The 19,517-nt window shown below is 33.0% G+C and overlaps 6 protein-coding genes and 1 pseudogene across 7 annotated transcripts, besides 7 other annotated features; 6 read left to right on the top strand and 1 right to left on the bottom strand.

Annotated features, from left to right (window-relative positions):
• Positions 1-62: 62 nt before the first annotated feature.
• On the top strand, positions 63-4,349 carry TVAGG3_0326440 (uncharacterized protein; the record flags this gene model as incomplete). Its single annotated transcript, XM_001325925.1, has 1 exon — positions 86-4,294. One exon carries the CDS (start codon positions 86-88, stop codon positions 4,292-4,294), a length of 4,209 nt encoding a protein of 1,402 aa, XP_001325960.1.
• Positions 4,350-4,417: 68 nt separating this feature from the next.
• On the bottom strand, positions 4,418-5,501 carry TVAGG3_0326430 (inositol-1-monophosphatase family; the record flags this gene model as incomplete). Its single annotated transcript, XM_001325924.1, has 1 exon — positions 4,647-5,489. One exon carries the CDS (start codon positions 5,487-5,489, stop codon positions 4,647-4,649), a length of 843 nt encoding a protein of 280 aa, XP_001325959.1.
• A 1,006-nt stretch (positions 5,502-6,507) lies between these two features.
• Positions 6,508-7,494, top strand: TVAGG3_0326420 (spectrin binding; the record flags this gene model as incomplete). The annotated part of the gene is made up of 1 exon (XM_001325923.1): positions 6,508-7,494. The coding sequence occupies one exon, from the start codon at positions 6,508-6,510 to the stop codon at positions 7,492-7,494; it is 987 nt and encodes a 328-aa protein (XP_001325958.1).
• A 265-nt stretch (positions 7,495-7,759) lies between these two features.
• TVAGG3_0326410 (cyclin-dependent kinase inhibitor 2C-related family) lies at positions 7,760-8,941 on the top strand (the record flags this gene model as incomplete). The annotated part of the gene is made up of 1 exon (XM_001325922.1): positions 7,760-8,941. One exon carries the CDS (start codon positions 7,760-7,762, stop codon positions 8,939-8,941), a length of 1,182 nt encoding a protein of 393 aa, XP_001325957.1.
• Positions 8,942-11,076: 2,135 nt separating this feature from the next.
• Positions 11,077-11,106: a terminal%2Cinverted (terminal inverted repeat of MuDR-3_TvMULE3 transposon ID:TVAGG3_0326390).
• Positions 11,077-12,760: a mobile genetic element.
• On the top strand, positions 11,856-12,661 carry TVAGG3_0326400 (annotated as a pseudogene). The gene has a single exon. A coding segment is annotated over exon 1 (806 nt).
• Positions 12,761-12,790: a terminal%2Cinverted (terminal inverted repeat of MuDR-3_TvMULE3 transposon ID:TVAGG3_0326380).
• Positions 12,761-13,677: a mobile genetic element.
• Positions 13,648-13,677: a terminal%2Cinverted (terminal inverted repeat of MuDR-3_TvMULE3 transposon ID:TVAGG3_0326380).
• Positions 13,678-15,071: a mobile genetic element.
• TVAGG3_0326370 (uncharacterized protein) lies at positions 14,020-14,454 on the top strand (the record flags this gene model as incomplete). The annotated part of the gene is made up of 1 exon (XM_001325920.1): positions 14,020-14,454. One exon carries the CDS (start codon positions 14,020-14,022, stop codon positions 14,452-14,454), a length of 435 nt encoding a protein of 144 aa, XP_001325955.1.
• Positions 15,042-15,071: a terminal%2Cinverted (terminal inverted repeat of MuDR-3_TvMULE3 transposon ID:TVAGG3_0326360).
• A 1-nt stretch (position 15,072) lies between these two features.
• Positions 15,073-18,522, top strand: TVAGG3_0326350 (protein kinase protein; the record flags this gene model as incomplete). The annotated part of the gene is made up of 1 exon (XM_001325919.1): positions 15,101-18,412. The coding sequence occupies one exon, from the start codon at positions 15,101-15,103 to the stop codon at positions 18,410-18,412; it is 3,312 nt and encodes a 1,103-aa protein (XP_001325954.1).
• Between the last annotated feature and the right edge of the window lie 995 nt (positions 18,523-19,517).

Here is a 19,517-nt window from a genome sequence, read left to right as displayed (position 1 = left end):
TACTCCTCCAAAGTTCTTTCAAGTTCATTGAAAGGGAGGAAAAACATTTCAGATGAGAAATAAAAAAAATGACAAAAAAATTAATATGAAAAACTATCCTGATTATTTTCAAAAAATAGTATGTGATGTCCGCTATGAAAATAATCAGAATCAGTTAGTTTTTCATCTCCCAAAAGTATCTCAAAGTATTGCGCTTAGTTTTTGCAATGATTTGACTTTGCAATTCCCGATTTCAAATACATCGATTCCAAATACTGTTAAGTTAATTGATATTCTATTAGTTCTAAATTCCGCATTATTTGGTAAGCTGAAACACAATTTTGATCCTCAATCAAATCTTAATATCGTAATTAACGTTTCATTTTTCATGAACTGCTCTAAACAATTGCTTACAAGATTAGATGCATTACAAATATTCTTATCAGAAATCATGAACAAGCTTTCACAAGGAGATACAAATATTACTTCTTTAGCCAATTCAATTGTCTCACTTTTGAATCCAATAATCGCATTCTCAAACTCACTTGATATCATTTCTCAGCACATTATTGATCTAGTTGAAATAGAACCTCTTTCTCCAGATTTTGTCAAAATTGCATCAGCAATATCTGAGATAATTGAAGCCTTGAACTCAATCTACAGTAATAGTACTGATGGAATGTATGTCGAAACTCAACAAGAAAAGCTTTCTACACATTATTCTTATGTTATTGACTCATTAAATCAATATATTCCATATTTGAAGCAAATTACACAACAACTCTTGGACCAGTTCCAAGATATTACAATCAAAGACGTTTTTCAGCCAATGTTTAAATTTTATCAAAAACAAATCGACGAAATTACGGAAATGATCTTTATCTGCATAGATATAGTCAGAAACGATTACGAAAATTATGACAGAACAATTGCAACAATGACAAAAACTGTAGAAAAAATATTACACGAATTACCATTTATTTTCCAAGTTTTCTACGAAAAAAAGTTACCAAAACAAGTCAAAACACACTTTGAAGATTACCAATACGTCTATTCTGACTTAATTTCACCTTTTATCTCACAAATTATCGAATCTTCTGAAAAAACACCGGCAGACTTCAACGCTTTATTTATTTCGAAGCTCAAAGACTCCCTCAAGGTCTACAATGGCTTAATTCTTACTTTTCCTTCGTTATTTGAAGGATTAGATGATGGATTTCCCCAATTAGCTGTTTTAAACATCCAACCGTCAGAATTCCTTAAAGACAGCAAGATAGACATCATTCTCCCTGTCTTACAACCTGCTCTCACCGCTGCTCACGCTTTAATTGAAACCGACCAAAGTTTTTCTGAAGTTTACAAAATTTTGGAGTCACTTTTTCAGCAACAACCTTCTTTTCAGGAAGAAATTGAGAACATTATTCCGGACCAAACTGACGATGGTATTATTTTACTGATGGGAGCTCGCGATGCAGTTCTAAACAGTTTCACAGCGATTGTAAGCTCAGTTCGTGATTATTCCGTATCTCAAACTGATTTAGCCATGAGATCGAGACTTGCATCGAACGTTTGCAGGCTGATTGCATCGCTTATCAGTATATCCACACATCCATCGATGTTTGAGTACATTATTGAGACATTATTACTATGTTCCAAATGGATGAGGGAATATCTATCATCAAACCAAGAAGAATACATGAAAGCAGCATCAGCAAGTCGATCCCTCATCTTTGATTCCAATGATGCCGTTCAAGTTCTTCCGAAATTAGCTCAATTACTAAATATGGTCCAATTGGCAACGAATGAGACAGCAACGAAGCTCAAAGATGACGTAGAAGCAATACCTACTGTCATCTGTCACGGAGCTGTCCTCAGTTCTATGATGGACGCTTATGATTTCACAGTTCAAAAAGCAACTTCAGATGATTTGGTCAAACCATTGATAGAAAAGGCAATTGAACAAGCCTTTCCTCTCCACAACTTCGTATCTGTCTCGAGAACCCTTGTTTGGCTCCTCCTTCACTCGGAAACATCGACATTATCAACATTATTATCAAATGTTGAGTCTTTGCATGTCAAATCGCTTGGAAAGGTTATGAATGTTAACAAGGATATTATAAAGGCTCTTGATATTTACAAAACATCAAGATCTACTTCGAATTTGGATTATTCCAAATTATTATCAAGTCTTAAGAAGTATTTAGAGGTTTCAAATGAGTTTATTAATGATTTGAATGGTGCTAGTAAGAGTTTGGGCGAGTTCTTCCTTAAGGATAAAGAAAAAATTTTATTTACTGTTGAATTAGTCGAAGGATCAACAAAAATCATCCCAATACCAAACAAGAATGTCACAGGAATTCTTTTGCATGGACTTTCGAAGCTTGCAAGAGCTCAAATAAAGGAAATGAACACAATGTTGGACCAATTACCAGATAGAGCACTTCTTCAATCAATTTCATTGACATTTTATCTTAATACTATTTATGAGATACTTGTTTATTCAAATGAACCAAAATTTGCCCAAAAAGCCGAAGATATCGAAAAATCTAGGGTCGAAATCGTCAGAGTTTCATCAGATGCAGCATGCGGAGACTACAGCAATGTACAACAGATCAAGGATGACCTTCAGGAACTCGATAGAAAACTAATTTTCGAAGATGAAATCGATTCTGACATAAAAGCATGTTTATCCATTCGTTACATGAGTGCCATTGGCATTGACCATATCCAAACAACAGAGTTATTCAAGAAAGAACAGAAAAATCTTGAATTAACAATAACTCATGAAGAAATGAACGAAGAACAAGAAGATGAAGATCCAGAAATCAACAACGAACAAGACACAGACGAATACGGTCAGAGAGATCCAATAAATATTGATACAATTCAAGTATTTGGAGATTCTTTAGTTTTCCCAGCATTTAAACTCATTCCTGTTGCTTTTAACCCTCAGTCATCCGATGAATCCAAATCCAACTACAAATCCTACATAGATGAAGAGCCAATCCACGAAGCCAACTATAATTTGGTTGATTTCAAACAACCAGAGCCAACAATACACTTTACAGCACCTCCATGGCCACCAGTTGAAGAAACCACTGAAGAACAGGTCGAAGAGAAAGAAATTGAAGTAGAAGTTGAAATTTATCCGTTTGAAGAGGAAGAAGACCACAAATACGAGATGGATTCCGACTACATAGAGAAGTTCATTCACAAGAGAATGAGAAGAGATGACAGTTCATTTGATTCTTTGGATTATTCTTCTTCTATGGCAACAACTGACTTATCCAAGAAGAATTTGACTTCTTCGTTCTCAATGCCTGAAATAGATGATGACGAAAACATGCCTTCTTCATTAATTGTTCCAACACAAGTTGAATTAACTCCAATTGGAGCTTCTGACGAAAATAAATCATCAATTCCAAAGATTCCAACTGTCACTGTATCAAGGGAACAGTTCATTCAGTCAGAACCAATCAAAGAAGAGCCAAAACATCAATTACCACAAATGCCTCCAATCCAAATCGAACAAGAACCAATTAAAGTCGAAGAGAAACAAAAACCATCAGTTCCTACTTTCCCTACAATGCCTCCAATTCAAGAACCTGTTAAAGAACAACCAAAACCACAAATGCCTCAGATGCCTCCTATTCAACCAGAGAAAGCGAAAGAAGAAAGAAAACCATCAGTTCCATCATTCCCAACAATGCCTCCAATGCCAGTTATTCCACAACCAGAACCAGTCAAAGAACAGCCAAAACCACAAATGCCTGTAATGCCTCCTCTTCAACCGGAACCAAAACCATCAATGCCTCCAATGAATATGACACAAGAGAAATCACAAACAATGCCTGTAATGCCTCCATTACAACCGGAGAAAGCGAAAGAAGAAAGAAAACCATCAATGCCTTCAATGCCTCAGATGCCACAACTTCCGCCAATGACTCCTCCAACTGTGAATCAGTCAAGAGCACAAACGATGCCTTCTCCACAACAAAAACAACCGGAAATGCCAAATTTGGCAGAAGCTCTCGCTCTTTCTAATACATTGGCTCTTTCAGACAAGAAAGCTCCACAGATGCCTAAGAAGAAGAAAGAAGATGACGACGAAATTGACGAGAATAAGATGAAGAACTTATCTCCACAACAAAAACAAAAAATTGAACAAATTAAAAATGTTAAATTCCAGGCAGATGTCGCTGATAATATACTCATGGCGTTCAATCCTTCTAACCCCCATGCTGTATTGAAAATGCTCAACGAAGCACTTGGAAAACTCGATGAAGAAACAAGGAAACTTGAAGGTCTTTACTAATTAGTAATTTTTTTAAGTTTTGAAGTAAAAATTTTGGTTTTAATTATTTTGCAAATGACATAAATTTTTATAAATAAACTAATCATCATATAAAAGAGATTGAATTTTTATTATTTTCATTTCCTTGTCTATATAAACTCCATCAAGTAAAATTGCTGTAATTCATTCGTAAAATCGATTTGTCCTCTAGATTATTGATTTTTAGGTATAATTATTATTAAATTCATTTGAAATTATAATTTTAATATAAAAATAGTTAAATTAAAAGCTTTTAGAAGTAATAATATCAGTGGAAATAGTTATACATATACTTTACAATGTAATAAAATTTTTCGGAAAAAATCAAAAAAATTTAATGGCGTGGTCTAACTGATTCGATGAGTTTGGATATAGCAGTAACATTTTCCTGAGAACCGGCGATCAATTGGATTTTATTTTCGTGTAATTTTTGTTTTGTAAGTGGTTCTCCGTAGTAATCAGTAACAACACCACCAGCTTCACTAATAATGATCCAACCAGCGCAGATATCCCAGATATGTGGTCCGTTCTCCCAATAAGCGTCAAGTCTTGAAGCTCCTACGTAGCAAAGGTCCAAAGCAGCGCTACCACATCTACGGATGCATCTTACCTTTGGCAAAACAGCTGACAATTCCTTGATGTTGTTGTCTGGGTTAGAAACATGATCTGGATGGAAACCAGTAGCAACTAAGCAGTTGATTAAATCCGCTTTATGGCGGCAGTGTAATTGAATTGTCTTGCCCTTGGCATCAAGGAAAGCTCCTTTTCCTTTAATTGCCCAAAACATTTCGTCACGGCTTGGATCGTAGACACAACCGCCGATTGGTTGGTGCTCTGAGTCTAAAATGCCGATGCTTACTGCGAAAATTGGAAGGCCACATGAGAAATTCGTTGTGCCATCTAATGGATCAGCGCAAAACCAGACTTCTTCCTTTCCTGGGTTTTGTGGAAGGATGTCCTTGCCTTCTTCTGTAATCATACCGGCTTGTGGGAAGTGTTTCTTGATCTGTTCGCGAATGTGGGCATCACTTTCGAGGTCTGCTTGTGTAACAATGTCTGCACAAGTGGCTTTTGTCTGTTCTGTGAAGTCTTGAGCGTAGAAATGCTTCATAATGATTTCGCCTGATTCGCGGGCAATCTGTTTGATCACTTTAACAGCTTCTTCGATGGAAAACATCGTAAATTTATGAAGTGACTAAATTGTTTTTATAGTTTTTATTTCAATTTTTTGAGAATAAAACGATGGGTCTGTTTTCATTTTAGCAATATTTTAATTTACGCTAAAGTATAACCGAATTATAAATGGCCGTAATGTAAAGAATTTTTCTGAAGTTAGCCTTATTAATCAATTTTTGAGCGACTTTAAATAATGAAAATAGATCAACAATATCTCAAAAATGGTTTTTATAGGTGTAATTTTTTGAAAATGAACAAATTTAAGCGGAAAAGGATAAATCATGAAGATAAGCATTGTTTTTTTTTTCACTTATATAGAGATCACAAGTTATATCATACTTATCTTCTTAGTCAGTTATTTATCAATTCATTTTTATATGAAAAATGAATGAGATACGAATAAAATTACTGACATTTATACTTACAGCATGCGCTTGACTACAGCTTAAGGATGGCAAAACTATATATTTTGGCTGGGAAGGATTTTAATGTTGGCATTTTTTTGTAGCTTCTCCTTTGATGAAATCCTAAAATTAATTTAAATACAGTATACAAATATAATATAGATTTAGGATCTTTCTCAGAAATAAGTTTGAATATAACGATAGACATTATTTTTGATTATAATGGCAGAGCTCGAAGATGATCATCGTTTATACAATGAGCTTACAGAAAGATATAAGTCATACCAAGAAAATTTTTCATCATTCATGTGTATAAAAACAACAAACATTGAAGAAATTCAAAAAATTTATCAGAAGATTAAAACGAATTTACTTGACACAAATATATTTTCAGTGAAAAGAATATACAGTTTGATTTGTCTCATTTATAGATATAATAATCGATATTTAAAATCATATTGGACGATTTTTAAATTACTTTATGAAGAATATCACGTAGAACCAGATTTCAGTGACCATAGAATTTTGGATTACTTCTTTCATAAAGAATACAACTTACCTGTTGATTCATTCCACAAAAAACTTTTCCAAAATTATGAAACTGCAAATTATTCAATGGATATCCATGAAAGGAATACAATTTACAGATCTATTATGGAAGATGACCAAGCTTCTTTTGTCAGATTCATAGAAGAAGAAACATTCAATAAAGATCAACGTCTCAAAAGTGAATTATATCCAGAATCAAGTAATGGATTGTCACTTCTTGAATTATGCTGCTATCATGGATCAATTGGTTGTTTTAAGCTGTTAGAAACAAAATTTAATTCAGTAACTACGCGAAGATGCCTTCAATTATCGTTTTTAGGAGGAAATCCTGGCATCATTAACGAATATTTGAAAGAACAAGAGCCAGATAGAGAATGCATGCAATATGCAATTATTTCATACAACATTGATTTCATTTCTTTTTTGAAGAATGAACATGAAATTGATATTGATTTAAATGTTTGTGTTCAAGCTCTAAATCTACAAGCTTTCTTTATTGACCTTGATATGACAAAAGACTTTCAGAAAAGTTTTATTTATTCTCCTGGTTTTTCACTTCTTTCGCTTGTTGAATATTTAATATCAAACTGTCAAGATATCAATGCTCGAGAGATTAAAGGCTCAGCAGCTATTCATTTCGCTGTACAATCTGATTGCAAAGAAATATTAAAATTTCTTATTTTGAATGGAGCTTTTATTAATTCTCAGAACAATGATGGAACTACCCCGCTTCATCTTGCTGTTTATAGAAACAATATAGAATTTGTAAAAATTCTTATTTTACATGGTGCAGATATTAAGGCTCGTCGCATTGATGGAGTTACTCCACTTTATTTAGCAGCAAGATACAACTGTATAGAAATAGCAAAACTCCTTTTTTCTAACTCTGCAGATATTGGCGCTAAATCCAATGATGGAAGATCTGCACTTCATATTGCAGCTGGCTATGCTGATTTAGATATTGTTGAACTTCTATTAATTCATGGTGCAAACGTTAATGAAAAAAAATCCTGTAGATGGAAATACTCCTCTTCATTATGCAGCACTCTTTAATCGTATAGAAACCGCTAAATTTCTTATTTCATATGGTGCTGATATTAATGCAAAAGGTAAAAATGGAAATTATGTTCTTAATGCTGCATGTGAAAATGCAAATAAGGAATTTGTAGAACTTCTTATATCATACGGAGTAGATATTAATGCAAAAAATTCATCTGGGTCTACTGCTCTTCAATTTGCATCTAGTGTAAAAAGTAAAGAAATAGCAGAACTTCTTATTTTACATGGAATAAATGTCAATGAAAAAGGCGATGGTATGATGACTGCTCTTCATTATGCAGCTGAAGCTAATGGTGCAGAATTAATAGAATTGCTTATTTTATATGGCGCAGATATCAATGCAAAGGACATTAATGAGAACATCCCTCTTGTATATGCAATAAAAGGTAAAGCTAGAGAATCAATAGAAATTTTATTATTACACGGGGCAGATATTGAAGCTAAAAACAATATAGGAGCGACTCCTCTATTTTTTGCAACTATTATGAGCTCTAAAGAAATTGTCGAACTTCTTTTATCACATGGTGCAGATGTAAATTATCAGGATATAAATAATGGATTTACTGCTCTTCATTACGCATTAAATCACAATAGGACAGAAATAATAAAGTTATTAATTTTACACGGTGCTAACGTTAACTCTAAAAATTCTTCTGGAGGAACTCCTCTTCATTTTGCAGCAGATAATAATTGTAAAGAAATTATAGAACTTCTTCTTACATCTGGTGCAAATATTGATGATAAATCTAATTCCGGCCACACAGCTCTTCATGTTGCAGCAACGAAGGGCTATATAGAAATTGCAGAAACACTTATTTTGCATGGTGCCAATGTTAATGAAAAATCTACTAATGGGTTGACAGCTCTGCATATTGCTTCAGATAAAAATTGTCAAGAAATCGTAATAATGCTAATTTCTCATGGAGCAGATATTAATGAAAAAAGTTTAAATGGATGGACAGCTCTTCATTTTGCATCCCAAAGAAATTACCAAGAAATAGTAAAATTGTTAATTTCTAATGGAGCAGATATTAACGCAAAAAACAAAGATGGGTCCACTGCAATCAATTTGGCTGTATACAAAGGCTTTAAAAACTTAGTAGAATTGCTAATTTCACATGGAGCAAGCGTTAATGAAAAAGACTTTGATGGAATAACAGCTCTTCAAGCTGCTGCATATTATAATAACGTAGAAATAACAAAAATTCTTATTTCACATGGTGCGAATCTAAATGAAAAAGATAAAAACGGTAAGACTGCTCTTCATTATGGTTCAGAGAAAAACAGCAAGGAAGCAGTTGAAATTCTTATTTCTAATGGCGCAAACATAAATGAAAAAGATAATGATGGAAGAACTGTTTTTGATTATGCAACCAAGAATAACAGCCAAGATGTATTGGAACTTCTTAATTCTCAAGCTTTTCATATTGAAACTAAATAGTTTTTATGATTTATATTATAAAATCGGTATATTTCATCAAATCTCACATGACAGTATAGACTAAATGAATAGAATTTATTTTAATGCAGATCTGTAATAATATTTTGACTTGGCATTACCTATATAAAAAATTGTTGACGACTAGAATGAGATGATGATTTCAATTTTGCCTTCGATTTCTTCTTTGATGTAGAATGATTTATAGGAGATGCTATAGTATCGCCTTTCTTTGACGATTTCGTTGGATTACTGGATTTGGAAGATTTTCTTGAAATTTTTTGATTGTATGTTTTATTTTACTGTTTTGGGAGCCGCTTTTGAAACCAATTGGGATATCAACAGTAAGAAATACAGTAGCGAGCTCCTAGACTTTGCGTTCTTGAAAGGTGGAACCTTTAGCGTTGATTTTTTCGGAAATAACATTATGAATACTGTGATTGTATTATTTAATCATACGTACCATTATGAACACAGAAATGTTTTAAAACACCAATTAGGTTTTTGTTGGGGAAATAAAACTAATAGCGATTTTTTGCAATACCGAGTAAAATCATTCGAATACGATAGATGGAATATTACAATTAACAAAAGTGATATATACCATCCGATTATTTATAACTGTCCTAAGAAAAAAATTCGATTTTTAGTTACTTATTCGAATCCTCAATCATATTTAGATGGAAGAAAAATACAGATACCACATATCGCTTTAGCATTCTCAGTAGCTTATATAATTCTGACTTTTTTATGGATTTCAAATTTTTTCAAATATCCAAAAATTAATATCCTATTAACTTATTGTTTATCAGCAGTTACAGCCCTCAAAGCAGTTTCTATAGCTCTAGTCGCATTATATTGGATAGAAAAATCAGAAAGAAAAAATCCTCGAAAATTTTTTGATATTTATTATTATATTGATGCTTTTATCACTGCAAACATTTATATATTTAATGCTCTGGCAACGCAAGGATTCGGAACAGTCAAACCATTCTTTAAAATGGAAGATTATTATCGAATCAGCACAATACTTATTTATACTATTCTCTCAACGCCATCATTGAATACAACGAAGATGTATGTTTATAGAATTTATATTTTCATCAGATTAGCGACTATCTTAAGTTATTCTTCGTATGTAGTGGCCGCAAAAGATGCTTTCTCTAAAGTTTACCAAAAATTTTATAATATAGAGTTAATAGCACTTAAATGCAAGCATGTTCAGAAATTTATCCTAATTCATATAAATACTTGCATGCTCCTCACTGGTTTTATGCTTATTTCGTTTTTTGCTAGAAACCAAGCTTGCATACAGTTTGCTTGTGATGAAATATTAGTATTTTTAGTTTTGTATGTTGATTACGTTTATTTTAAAATTAGGGATGAATACATACGTCCTGTTCAGGAGATAGACTACGATAGTACATCATATTATGAATTTCCTTTAGGGGATGAGTTTGATTTGTTACAACTACAAGATATCCCCATCGAATGACTTATTTATATCTTTGTTTGAAATATCATGTAAATTGTCTGTTTATTGTTATCAATATTAACTCTATATTAAGAATATTGTTTTCAAAATATATGAAAATATTTTTGTCCGCTTGTATCTTCGGTGGATTAATATTACATGTTAATAGCATAAATAGAGTGCTTTGCATTTACGATTCCCAAATATTCCATAATCAATAGATATCTGAAATATAATGAAAAGAAATGAATTGGTGTGAAAATCTAGAACCAATGCAAATGTATAAAATGGAATATGAAATTAATAAGCGCCAGATTAGAATTGAATGCATCCGCTAATTTTGATTTTGAAGCAATATTATGATTCACATATTCAGCAACATGAACTGTGAAAGTTCGATCAAAGCCCCACAAAAATTTTCAGATCCACAGTCTCAGAATTTTCAATGAGATATGGTGAGTAAAGCACATATTATATAAATCACATAAACCGTTGATTTTACATAGAAATTTCTTTTTGCCTATCAGAGAAAGGAAATTTTTATGAATGATAATTTTTTTATGTGCACCTTTTGAAAGTGCAACAAAAAATTTGTTAAAAATAAATGTCTGTTATAATGCATTGGACAAGTTTTTCAAAATCTTAGATTTGTCAAATTTTGTACGAGTAGGGGTAATTTTAGCTAAAAGTGACACGCCTGCAAAAAGTGACACACTCATGAAGGGTGTGATTACCGATCGGTAATTTCGACAGTTTAGAATTTAAAATTTTTTATGGAACTGTTGCGAGTTTCATAAAGAATTTAAGGAATATAAGCAAAGATTTGAATCAAAATCTTAGACCTAAGCCGCTCGATTCGCTCGCGGCTTCCGCGAATTACAGATCAGCAAAGATTTGAATCAAAATCTTCGAACTAAGCCGATCGCTTCGCTCGCGGCTTTCTTTATTATTTTAAATTTGCATATTTCCATCAAAAGTTCATAAGGTAAAAAATTTCGTTTATATTATTGCAAAATAAAATCTTCATTATCAAAATAATATTAAATGATAATATAATATAATTTATAAACAACTATTATTTAATAAAGTTTAATTGCCAGGTTCATCTAATTTTTTGATTTTTAATGTTTTATGAATTTTATTTATCATGTATATATCTAATGAAGATTATATATGTAGAAGATAAGTACCTTAATATGTACGTAAAAATTAATGAAATTTATTTTGAATGTAGAACCGAGCAATTTTCAAATTTTGTGCTTTTTTTGAATTTTCTCGATACCAGATAAGTTGTGTTGGCTAAATAATATATGGATACAATGTGTCTTATAGATGAATATATGCACAAAGTTTAAGAGGCCATTTTCTTTCAGAAACCGAGATTTGTGAATTTTTTCAAATTTTGTGCTTTTTTTGATATTGAAATTTCATTTCATTTTTTTGATGCATATCGATGCACCATGCGAACTTAAAGAAAGGCTATCTTATATAGATGCTATGAAAGCTGTCATTGACAACGAATGCCATGCAGGTTGTCCATATCAATAAAAAAAAATCCAAATTTAGGGGGAACAAAATTAAAATTCAGGTGCAGTGCAGATAAATGTGAAGCATGTATCTCATTTCTAAAGGATGATGAAGAATATATCCTAACAGAATATAATGGAACACATAATCACAATCAAATCAAAGATGAGACAAAGAAATACCACACATTATCACAATGCTATCGTCGGGTACTTATTAATTTTATAAAACAGGGGGGTGATCCGAAAATGGCTCAAATTGAATGCGACAAAAAACTTGATCTGGATGATCCACTTAACAGGCCATCTTTTTTGAATGCATCTTCAGATCAAATGAAAACAATTCAGGAAAAAGGAAATAAAAAGATCAAAGGTATTCAAAAGTACGATGATAATCAATTCAAGTCAACTCAATTATTTAAGGGTATCAAAGAACAAGAGTCACCAAAAGATTTAATTTATTTCGATGTCGATAATTACAACAAACCAAAGAAATTAATCTTTTATTATGCTTCTTTCAAATTTCTGGACATAATCAAAATTGTGAAAGAGCATTTTATTGATGCAACCCATTCATTACTTGAATTTAAAATGTTGTTTTACATGATATCAGCCAAATTTCCAAATACACATGCATTCCCAATTTTTCAATTTGTCGTTTATCCAAACACTTCAGAAAATATTGCATTCTGTCTCAAGGCATTTTTAACTGGGCAAAAGTAAAACCAAAATATTTTATGTCAGATTGTGCACAAGAAATCGAAAATGCGATTATCAACTCTTTTCCAGAAGTTATCCTTCATTGGTGTGCAGTTCATGTAAGGCAAACCCAAATTTTAGCTAAAAGTGACAGGGGAAAAAACGTTTAGTATTAAAAAAAAGACCGATGAGAGCTTCGTTCGAAATATAGAGGGAACTGAGAATGCGCAACCATTCTCAGGGAATATTGGATGCTATTCCCGTTCCCTCTGTATGGAAAATTGAGGTTTTCAAAGGGAGTTAAAATAATATCAAATTTATACTAATTTACTTCAAAATACAAAAGTATTTGACAGCTAAAATTAGTTACTTTAGCAAGCCTATCAATACCCTTTTACGATTATTGCTACTTTTTCGAAATAAAAGTAAAAACAAATTTATACTAATTTACTTCAAAATACAAAGTATTTGACAGCTAAAATTAGTTACTTTAGCAAGCCTATCAATACCCTTTTACGATTATTGCTACTTTTTCGAAATAAAAGTAAAAACAAATTTATACTAATTTACTTCAAAATACAAAAGTATTTGACAGCTAAAATTAGTTACTTTAGCAAGCCTATCAATACCCTTTTACGATTATTGCTACTTTTTCGTAATAAAATAAATTTATTATCAAAAACCTTTTTTTCTTAGTAAAAATAAACGAAATTTTTTACCTTATGAACTTTTGATGGAAATATGCAAATTTAAAATAATAAAGAAAGCCGCGAGCGAAGCGATCGGCTTAGTTCGAAGATTTTGATTCAAATCTTTGCTGATCTGTAATTCGCGGAAGCCGCGAGCGAATCGAGCGGCTTAGGTCTAAGATTTTGATTCAAATCTTTGCTTATATTCCTTAAATTCTTTATGAAACTCGCAACAGTTCCATAAAAAATTTTAAATTCTAAACTGTCGAAATTACCGATCGGTAATCACACCCTTCATGAGTGTGTCACTTTTTGCAGGCGTGTCACTTTTAGCTAAAATTACCCCTACTCGTTCATGTAATGAGGGCGTTCAGAAAAAATTTGAAAGATTATGCATTTGAGAGTTCAGACAAATTGATATTAGATACAAAAATGAACTATCTTGCATACGGCAGAAATGGCAAGAAAGAATGGATTGAACCAACGTTCAAAAAAATTCTGGAAATAGCCGAAAAATTCCCAGAATTTTCAAAATACATACAAAATCAATGGATATCAAACCAAGAAAGATGGACAGCCGCTGAAAGAGATGAAAATTTAGCTCTCACAAATAACATTTCAGAATCGATTAACAAAAAAATTAAATATTACTAATTTGGCGGAACAATTTTCATGAGATTTGATCGATTTGTGATGAAATTAATCGATTTTATTGTTCCTTCATTTTATTACAGAATTTCTCAAGATATAAGGCTCAGAGACAAAATTCCAAATCCGTTGCCATCTGAAAAAAAGCCAAAAAAGTCTACAATCAGACTGGATACAGAAAAATGTATAATGCTCACTGATAAAATTAAATCGTTAATAGTTAACTCATCAGCAAACTTAAATACGCTTCAATTGGGTTTAGATGACCTACTTGATAAAGTTGTCAAGGCAGCAAAGGTTCAAAAACGAATGACCCAGTATTTTTCGAAATTAAGTATCCCAATGGAAATCAAGCTTAGTATTCTCACGCAAATTACAGAATTTGGATGCAATACCCCTCAATTCATTGTTGAGAATGCCAAGTCTTTTCAAGATAAAATTATTACAGATTTCCACCTTCAAATTTATACAACATTATAAAAATTTATGAATAAAAACTTGATATAAAATAACATTTTTATTTTTACTAAGAAAAATAAGTTTTTTGATAATAAATTTATTTTATTACGAAAAAGTAGCAATAATCGTAAAAGGGTATTGATAGGCTTGCTAAAGTAACTAATTTTAGCTGTCAAATACTTTTGTATTTTGAAGTAAATTAGTATAAATTTGTTTACTTTTAATTTCGAAAAAGTAATAATCGTAAAAGGGTATTGATAGGCTTGCTAAAGTAACTAATTTTAGCTGTCAAATACTTTTGTATTTTGAAGTAAATTAGTATAAATTTGTTTTTACTTTTATTTCGAAAAAGTAGCAATAATCGTAAAAGGGTATTGATAGGCTTGCTAAAGTAACTAATTTTAGCTGTCAAATACTTTTGTATTTTGAAGTAAATTAGTATAAATTTGATATTATTTTAACTCCCTTTGAAAACCTCAATTTTCCATACAGAGGGAACGGGAATAGCATCCAATATTCCCTGAGAATGGTTGCGCATTCTCAGTTCCCTCTATATTTCGAACGAAGCTCTCATCGGTCTTTTTTTTAATACTAAACGTTTTTTTCCCTGTCACTTTTAGCTAAAATTTGGGTTTGCCAATTTTGTACACACCCCCCGAAAAAAAAAATGAATGAGGTAAGTAAAACAGTCGCCCAGCATGCGAGTGCTTTAAAGCAGACACTCTTTGCTGTAGGCAAGTCATTTAAAAATGTCGTCGTCCACAAAAGCAAGCTTGGAACATTTAATTCAGAGTTAAGTGCATTCTACAAATCTATTCTTAAAACTTCATTTTCCAACTCACTTGCCGATCAAACGACGGCTGACTTCTTCACCGCCTTGATTAATGAAATAAATTTAGTGAAAATTCTTTTCGAAAGTTTAACTGAGAAAACTTTCGTTTCCACGACAACAAATAACAAATTAGACTATGTAAAAGCATTCCTTCAAGAAACCAGTAAGAATATTAACCAATACGCGATGCAACTTCAATTAGTACCAAATCCACCTTTGTCCGACAATATTCCTAACTATGTTGAGAACGAGAAGGAAGATTGCAAGGCCCTCATATCGGCTCTTAACAGTTATGCAACAAGTAACACTGTACAACAAACAATGGCAAATTTAAGGCTTTTCATGTCGAATTTAGACGAAGATCAGAACGAAAGTACAAAGGGTGATCCCAATGCTGTCACCAACCAGCAGATTGAAGAAGGATTTAAAGAATTTTCCCAATATTTCTGCAAAGAATCCGATTTCGAACTTTCCAAGAAGATTGGCCAAGGCGCCTTTTCAACCGTCTACCATGGCTTCCAAAAGTCTACAGGTCATCCAGTCGCTATGAAGAAGCTAAACTCAGGAATTCTGACCAAAGAACAATTCGAGACGTACCTTAGAGAAATTCGTATTTTAACAAGCTTAAATCATTTCGCAATTACGCCTTTCGTCGGAGTTACTCCGAAAGAGCCTTATTACATCATTACTCAATTAATGAGAGGCGACTGCTTGTTTTACAGACTCCATGCCCAGCGAAACCCATTATCACCAACGAAACTTACTATTATTGCTCTCGGAATTGCTTACGGACTTGCATATTTGCATTCAGAAAAAATCATGCACCGCGACATCAAATCCCTCAACATTCTTCTCGATAACGATGACTATCCACATATCTGCGACTTCGGATGCGCCAGATTCATGGATGGTCGCAGATATTCTATCAAAGTCGGAACAACGCAATGGATGGCTCCAGAAATGTACGAAATAGACTGCTACTCATTCAAGGTCGATATCTACAGCTACGGCATTCTCCTCTGGGAAATGCTTACCGGTCAAATTCCTTTTGCCAACTTAAAGGACGTAGATATCCTCCCCATGGTAATCAACGGTGAAAGACCCCCAATTCCCTCCTCGTGTCCTTCCGGCCTCGCAAAGCTCATAAAATCGTGCTGGGATGTTGATCCGAACAAAAGACCATCTTCTGCGCAGATTGTGCAGGTTTTCGAAAGAGGCGAGGTTTTCTTCCAGGACGCTGATATGGATAAAGTCGAAATTTATAGGAAATCCTTCGCAATGAGTGCGGAAACTCAAATTAATAATTTCGATGTCAACAACGTCAACTCCATGCACCTCGCTGATATCATAGAAATGATCATCAAGGGTGACATGCAGTCAAAGAACAAAGCAATTGGTTATCTTGCACAGCTAGTCCAAGATATGAAATGGTTTGACATAATTGGTCAGTATAAGATTATCAACAAGCTTCCAGATATACTCAAATCATGCAATTCAGCACGATTAGCGTCAGAAATCATAGTTATTATCGATAATATTCTTCAAATTCCTCAAATCAGATCAGAGCTTTACAATTCAGGTATAACGAACCAATTAGTCAAATACTTCGATAAATACGGTGACGAAACGATGGTTTCCTTCGTTTCTGCCTTTTCATCCTCAATTTTCGGAGAACAAGTAAAACCAAACTTGACAAAAACGTTCTGCGAAAAATACGCCCAGTTCCTTTCGATCATGCATCAAGATGACATTCAGCAAAGAGCCTTCGAAACTTTCGAATTAATCATTACGAAGCAGTTTACAACAGATAATGATGCTATCGCTAGCATGTTATCACCGTTTATTGTCAGCTACATACCAATGATGCCTTCAATGAACGCGGAAAGGGTTGTTGACATTTTATTGTACCTTGTATCGCTTGGAAAGACAGTTATCCACAAGATTTGTGCTCTCGATGGCCCAACAATAATTTTCCCACTACTTTCTATTGATTATTTGGCTTCTAATGTCATGACAGTTTTATTAAAAATTTGTAGCGAAAAACAGCCTAGCGCTAAGTTCGCAAACATGGTTGTATCAGAATTACCAAGATTATGCGACCAGTTCCCCAATGAACAGACTGTAAGACCATTATTATTATTATCTACAGTTGTCCTCATCCAAACCACTTACAACTGCATCGCGCAGATGCCAAGCTCAGTCAGCGCGTTGGCAACTTGCATCCGATCAGGATACGCCCAAGTTTCTGTTGTTGCCTTAAAATTAGCTTTCATTTTCTTAGAAAACGAGACATCAGCGCCAAGTATGTTATTCATTGTACCGGATGTTAAGTCCCGATTGAATACTTTGTTCGTAGCTGACGAGATTTCCACATTAGCCGCAAATTGTCTTATTCTCCTCATTTCCCTCAAGCCACAGTCCTTCATTTCGGATGCCGCAATCATCAATTACATCAATGCAGCTCTAAGTTGCGATGACAACCAAGTTATTATAGTTGCTCTCAGAATTATTGGCGTTTTAGCGCAATCCAAGGAAGGATCCATCGATCTCAAGAACGGACAGATTATTTCCAAGATAGTAGAAATAGCTCTGAAGAAAAATCGAGAAGTCCGATTTTATGCGGTTGCAGCTTTGACAGTTATCTCCAAGGCAATCTCATATACACCCGAATTCGAGCCAATAATCGAGACACTCTTCAATCTCAGCGCTGATGATATGTCGTCAACAACTGTTCCTTCGTTCCTTTACAATATCGTTAATGAAAGTAGCGAAGGATCGTTGGCCTGCGCAGGTTACGTGAAAAGAATCGCTGAAAAGTGCTCTTCAGATTCTTTCGCCGCATCTGCTTATCCTGCGATGACAGCAATAGCTCTGATTGTTTCTGATGACAAAGCAAAGCAGAAGGTGCTTCAAACTGTCGATATTAACGAGGTTGTCAAAATTATTGTTCCATTGATCGAAAAAGGATACGGCCGAGCTGTTTTCTACACACTGGCTGAGATAATTGATGTCGATGGAGTGATTGGCGCCGCAAAAGAAGCAGGAATTGCAGATATCATCGCTTCTTCTTTGGCTGTCGTGCAGAAAGAAACGAAACTGCACGAGTCAATGATGAAAGTGCACTCTGCAATTGCTAATGACGAATAATGTTTTATAGAATCTATCCCTTTCAAAAATTATATAGTTTATATTTTATTTTTTTATCAAATATCACGCGAGAAAATGTGTATTTTGAATAAACTTAAAGTTATTTTTCCTTCGGTAAAATTCAAATGATATTTTTTTTTAGCAAATTAATTTCTGTAATAATTTATTATTGTGAATTTTAAATTATCATAGTTTAGTATTCCTCGTGATCTTTAAAGAAAGATAGATAATGATTCATATATGCTACAAGAATTTTTATTCAGATAAATGGGGTGAAATAAACGATTGCATGAGATGGAAAATTAGTTAATAAACATTTCATTTTATTATGAGATTTTGAGTGAATACTAATGATATTATATCACGTCGAGAGTTGCAACGATATGGAATTGGATCACATGAATGAATCTTTTCATTCAGAAGAGATTTAAGACTTGGACGTTTCTCTGGACAATAATCGGAGTATCCTTTTTTAAGTGGAATTCCACACATAGTTTCTTCTGGATATAATTCATTAACATAAACAATTTTATAAATTCGACTTAATACTGAACATGTAAAATCATCATTGATTCGAATATTAGAATCAACATAGATACAAACTGCAATATTATCAAATGAATTTCCTTCAAATGTTGCTTGCCCTTGAATATATATTGTTGTAATATTTGGACATTCTTTAAACGCATATGATCTAACTGTTGGATTATTAAATGAAATTGTTTTTAATGTTGGAACATTTTGAAATGAATATTGAGAAAGAGAACAACTAGAAGAAATAAAAACTAAATTTTCTATTTTAGCATTCTTGAATGCACTTGAATAAATATTGGTGGTATTTAACACAAATGTGCCTGATATATTAGAATTAAAACAATTAAGAGAAATGCAATTTTGAAAAGCGCAATTATTGATTATGTTTAAAAATGGAAAATCTACAGATGACAAACTAGTACATGAATCAAAACAATTTGATCCTATATATGTCAGAAGTTGTGCATTAACATACTTCAATTTTTTGCAATTATGAAAAGATTCAGAATGAATAGATATTGCTTGAGATAAATTCACAGCTTCAATATTTTCACAACCTGCGAAAGCCAAA

The sequence above is a fragment of the Trichomonas vaginalis genome, chromosome V (assembly GCF_026262505.1).
Source record: "Trichomonas vaginalis G3 chromosome V, whole genome shotgun sequence".
Classification (NCBI taxonomy): Eukaryota; Parabasalia; order Trichomonadida; family Trichomonadidae; genus Trichomonas; species Trichomonas vaginalis.
The sequence above is the reverse complement of the archived record's forward strand: the minus strand, read 5'-3'. Positions and strand labels throughout refer to the sequence as shown.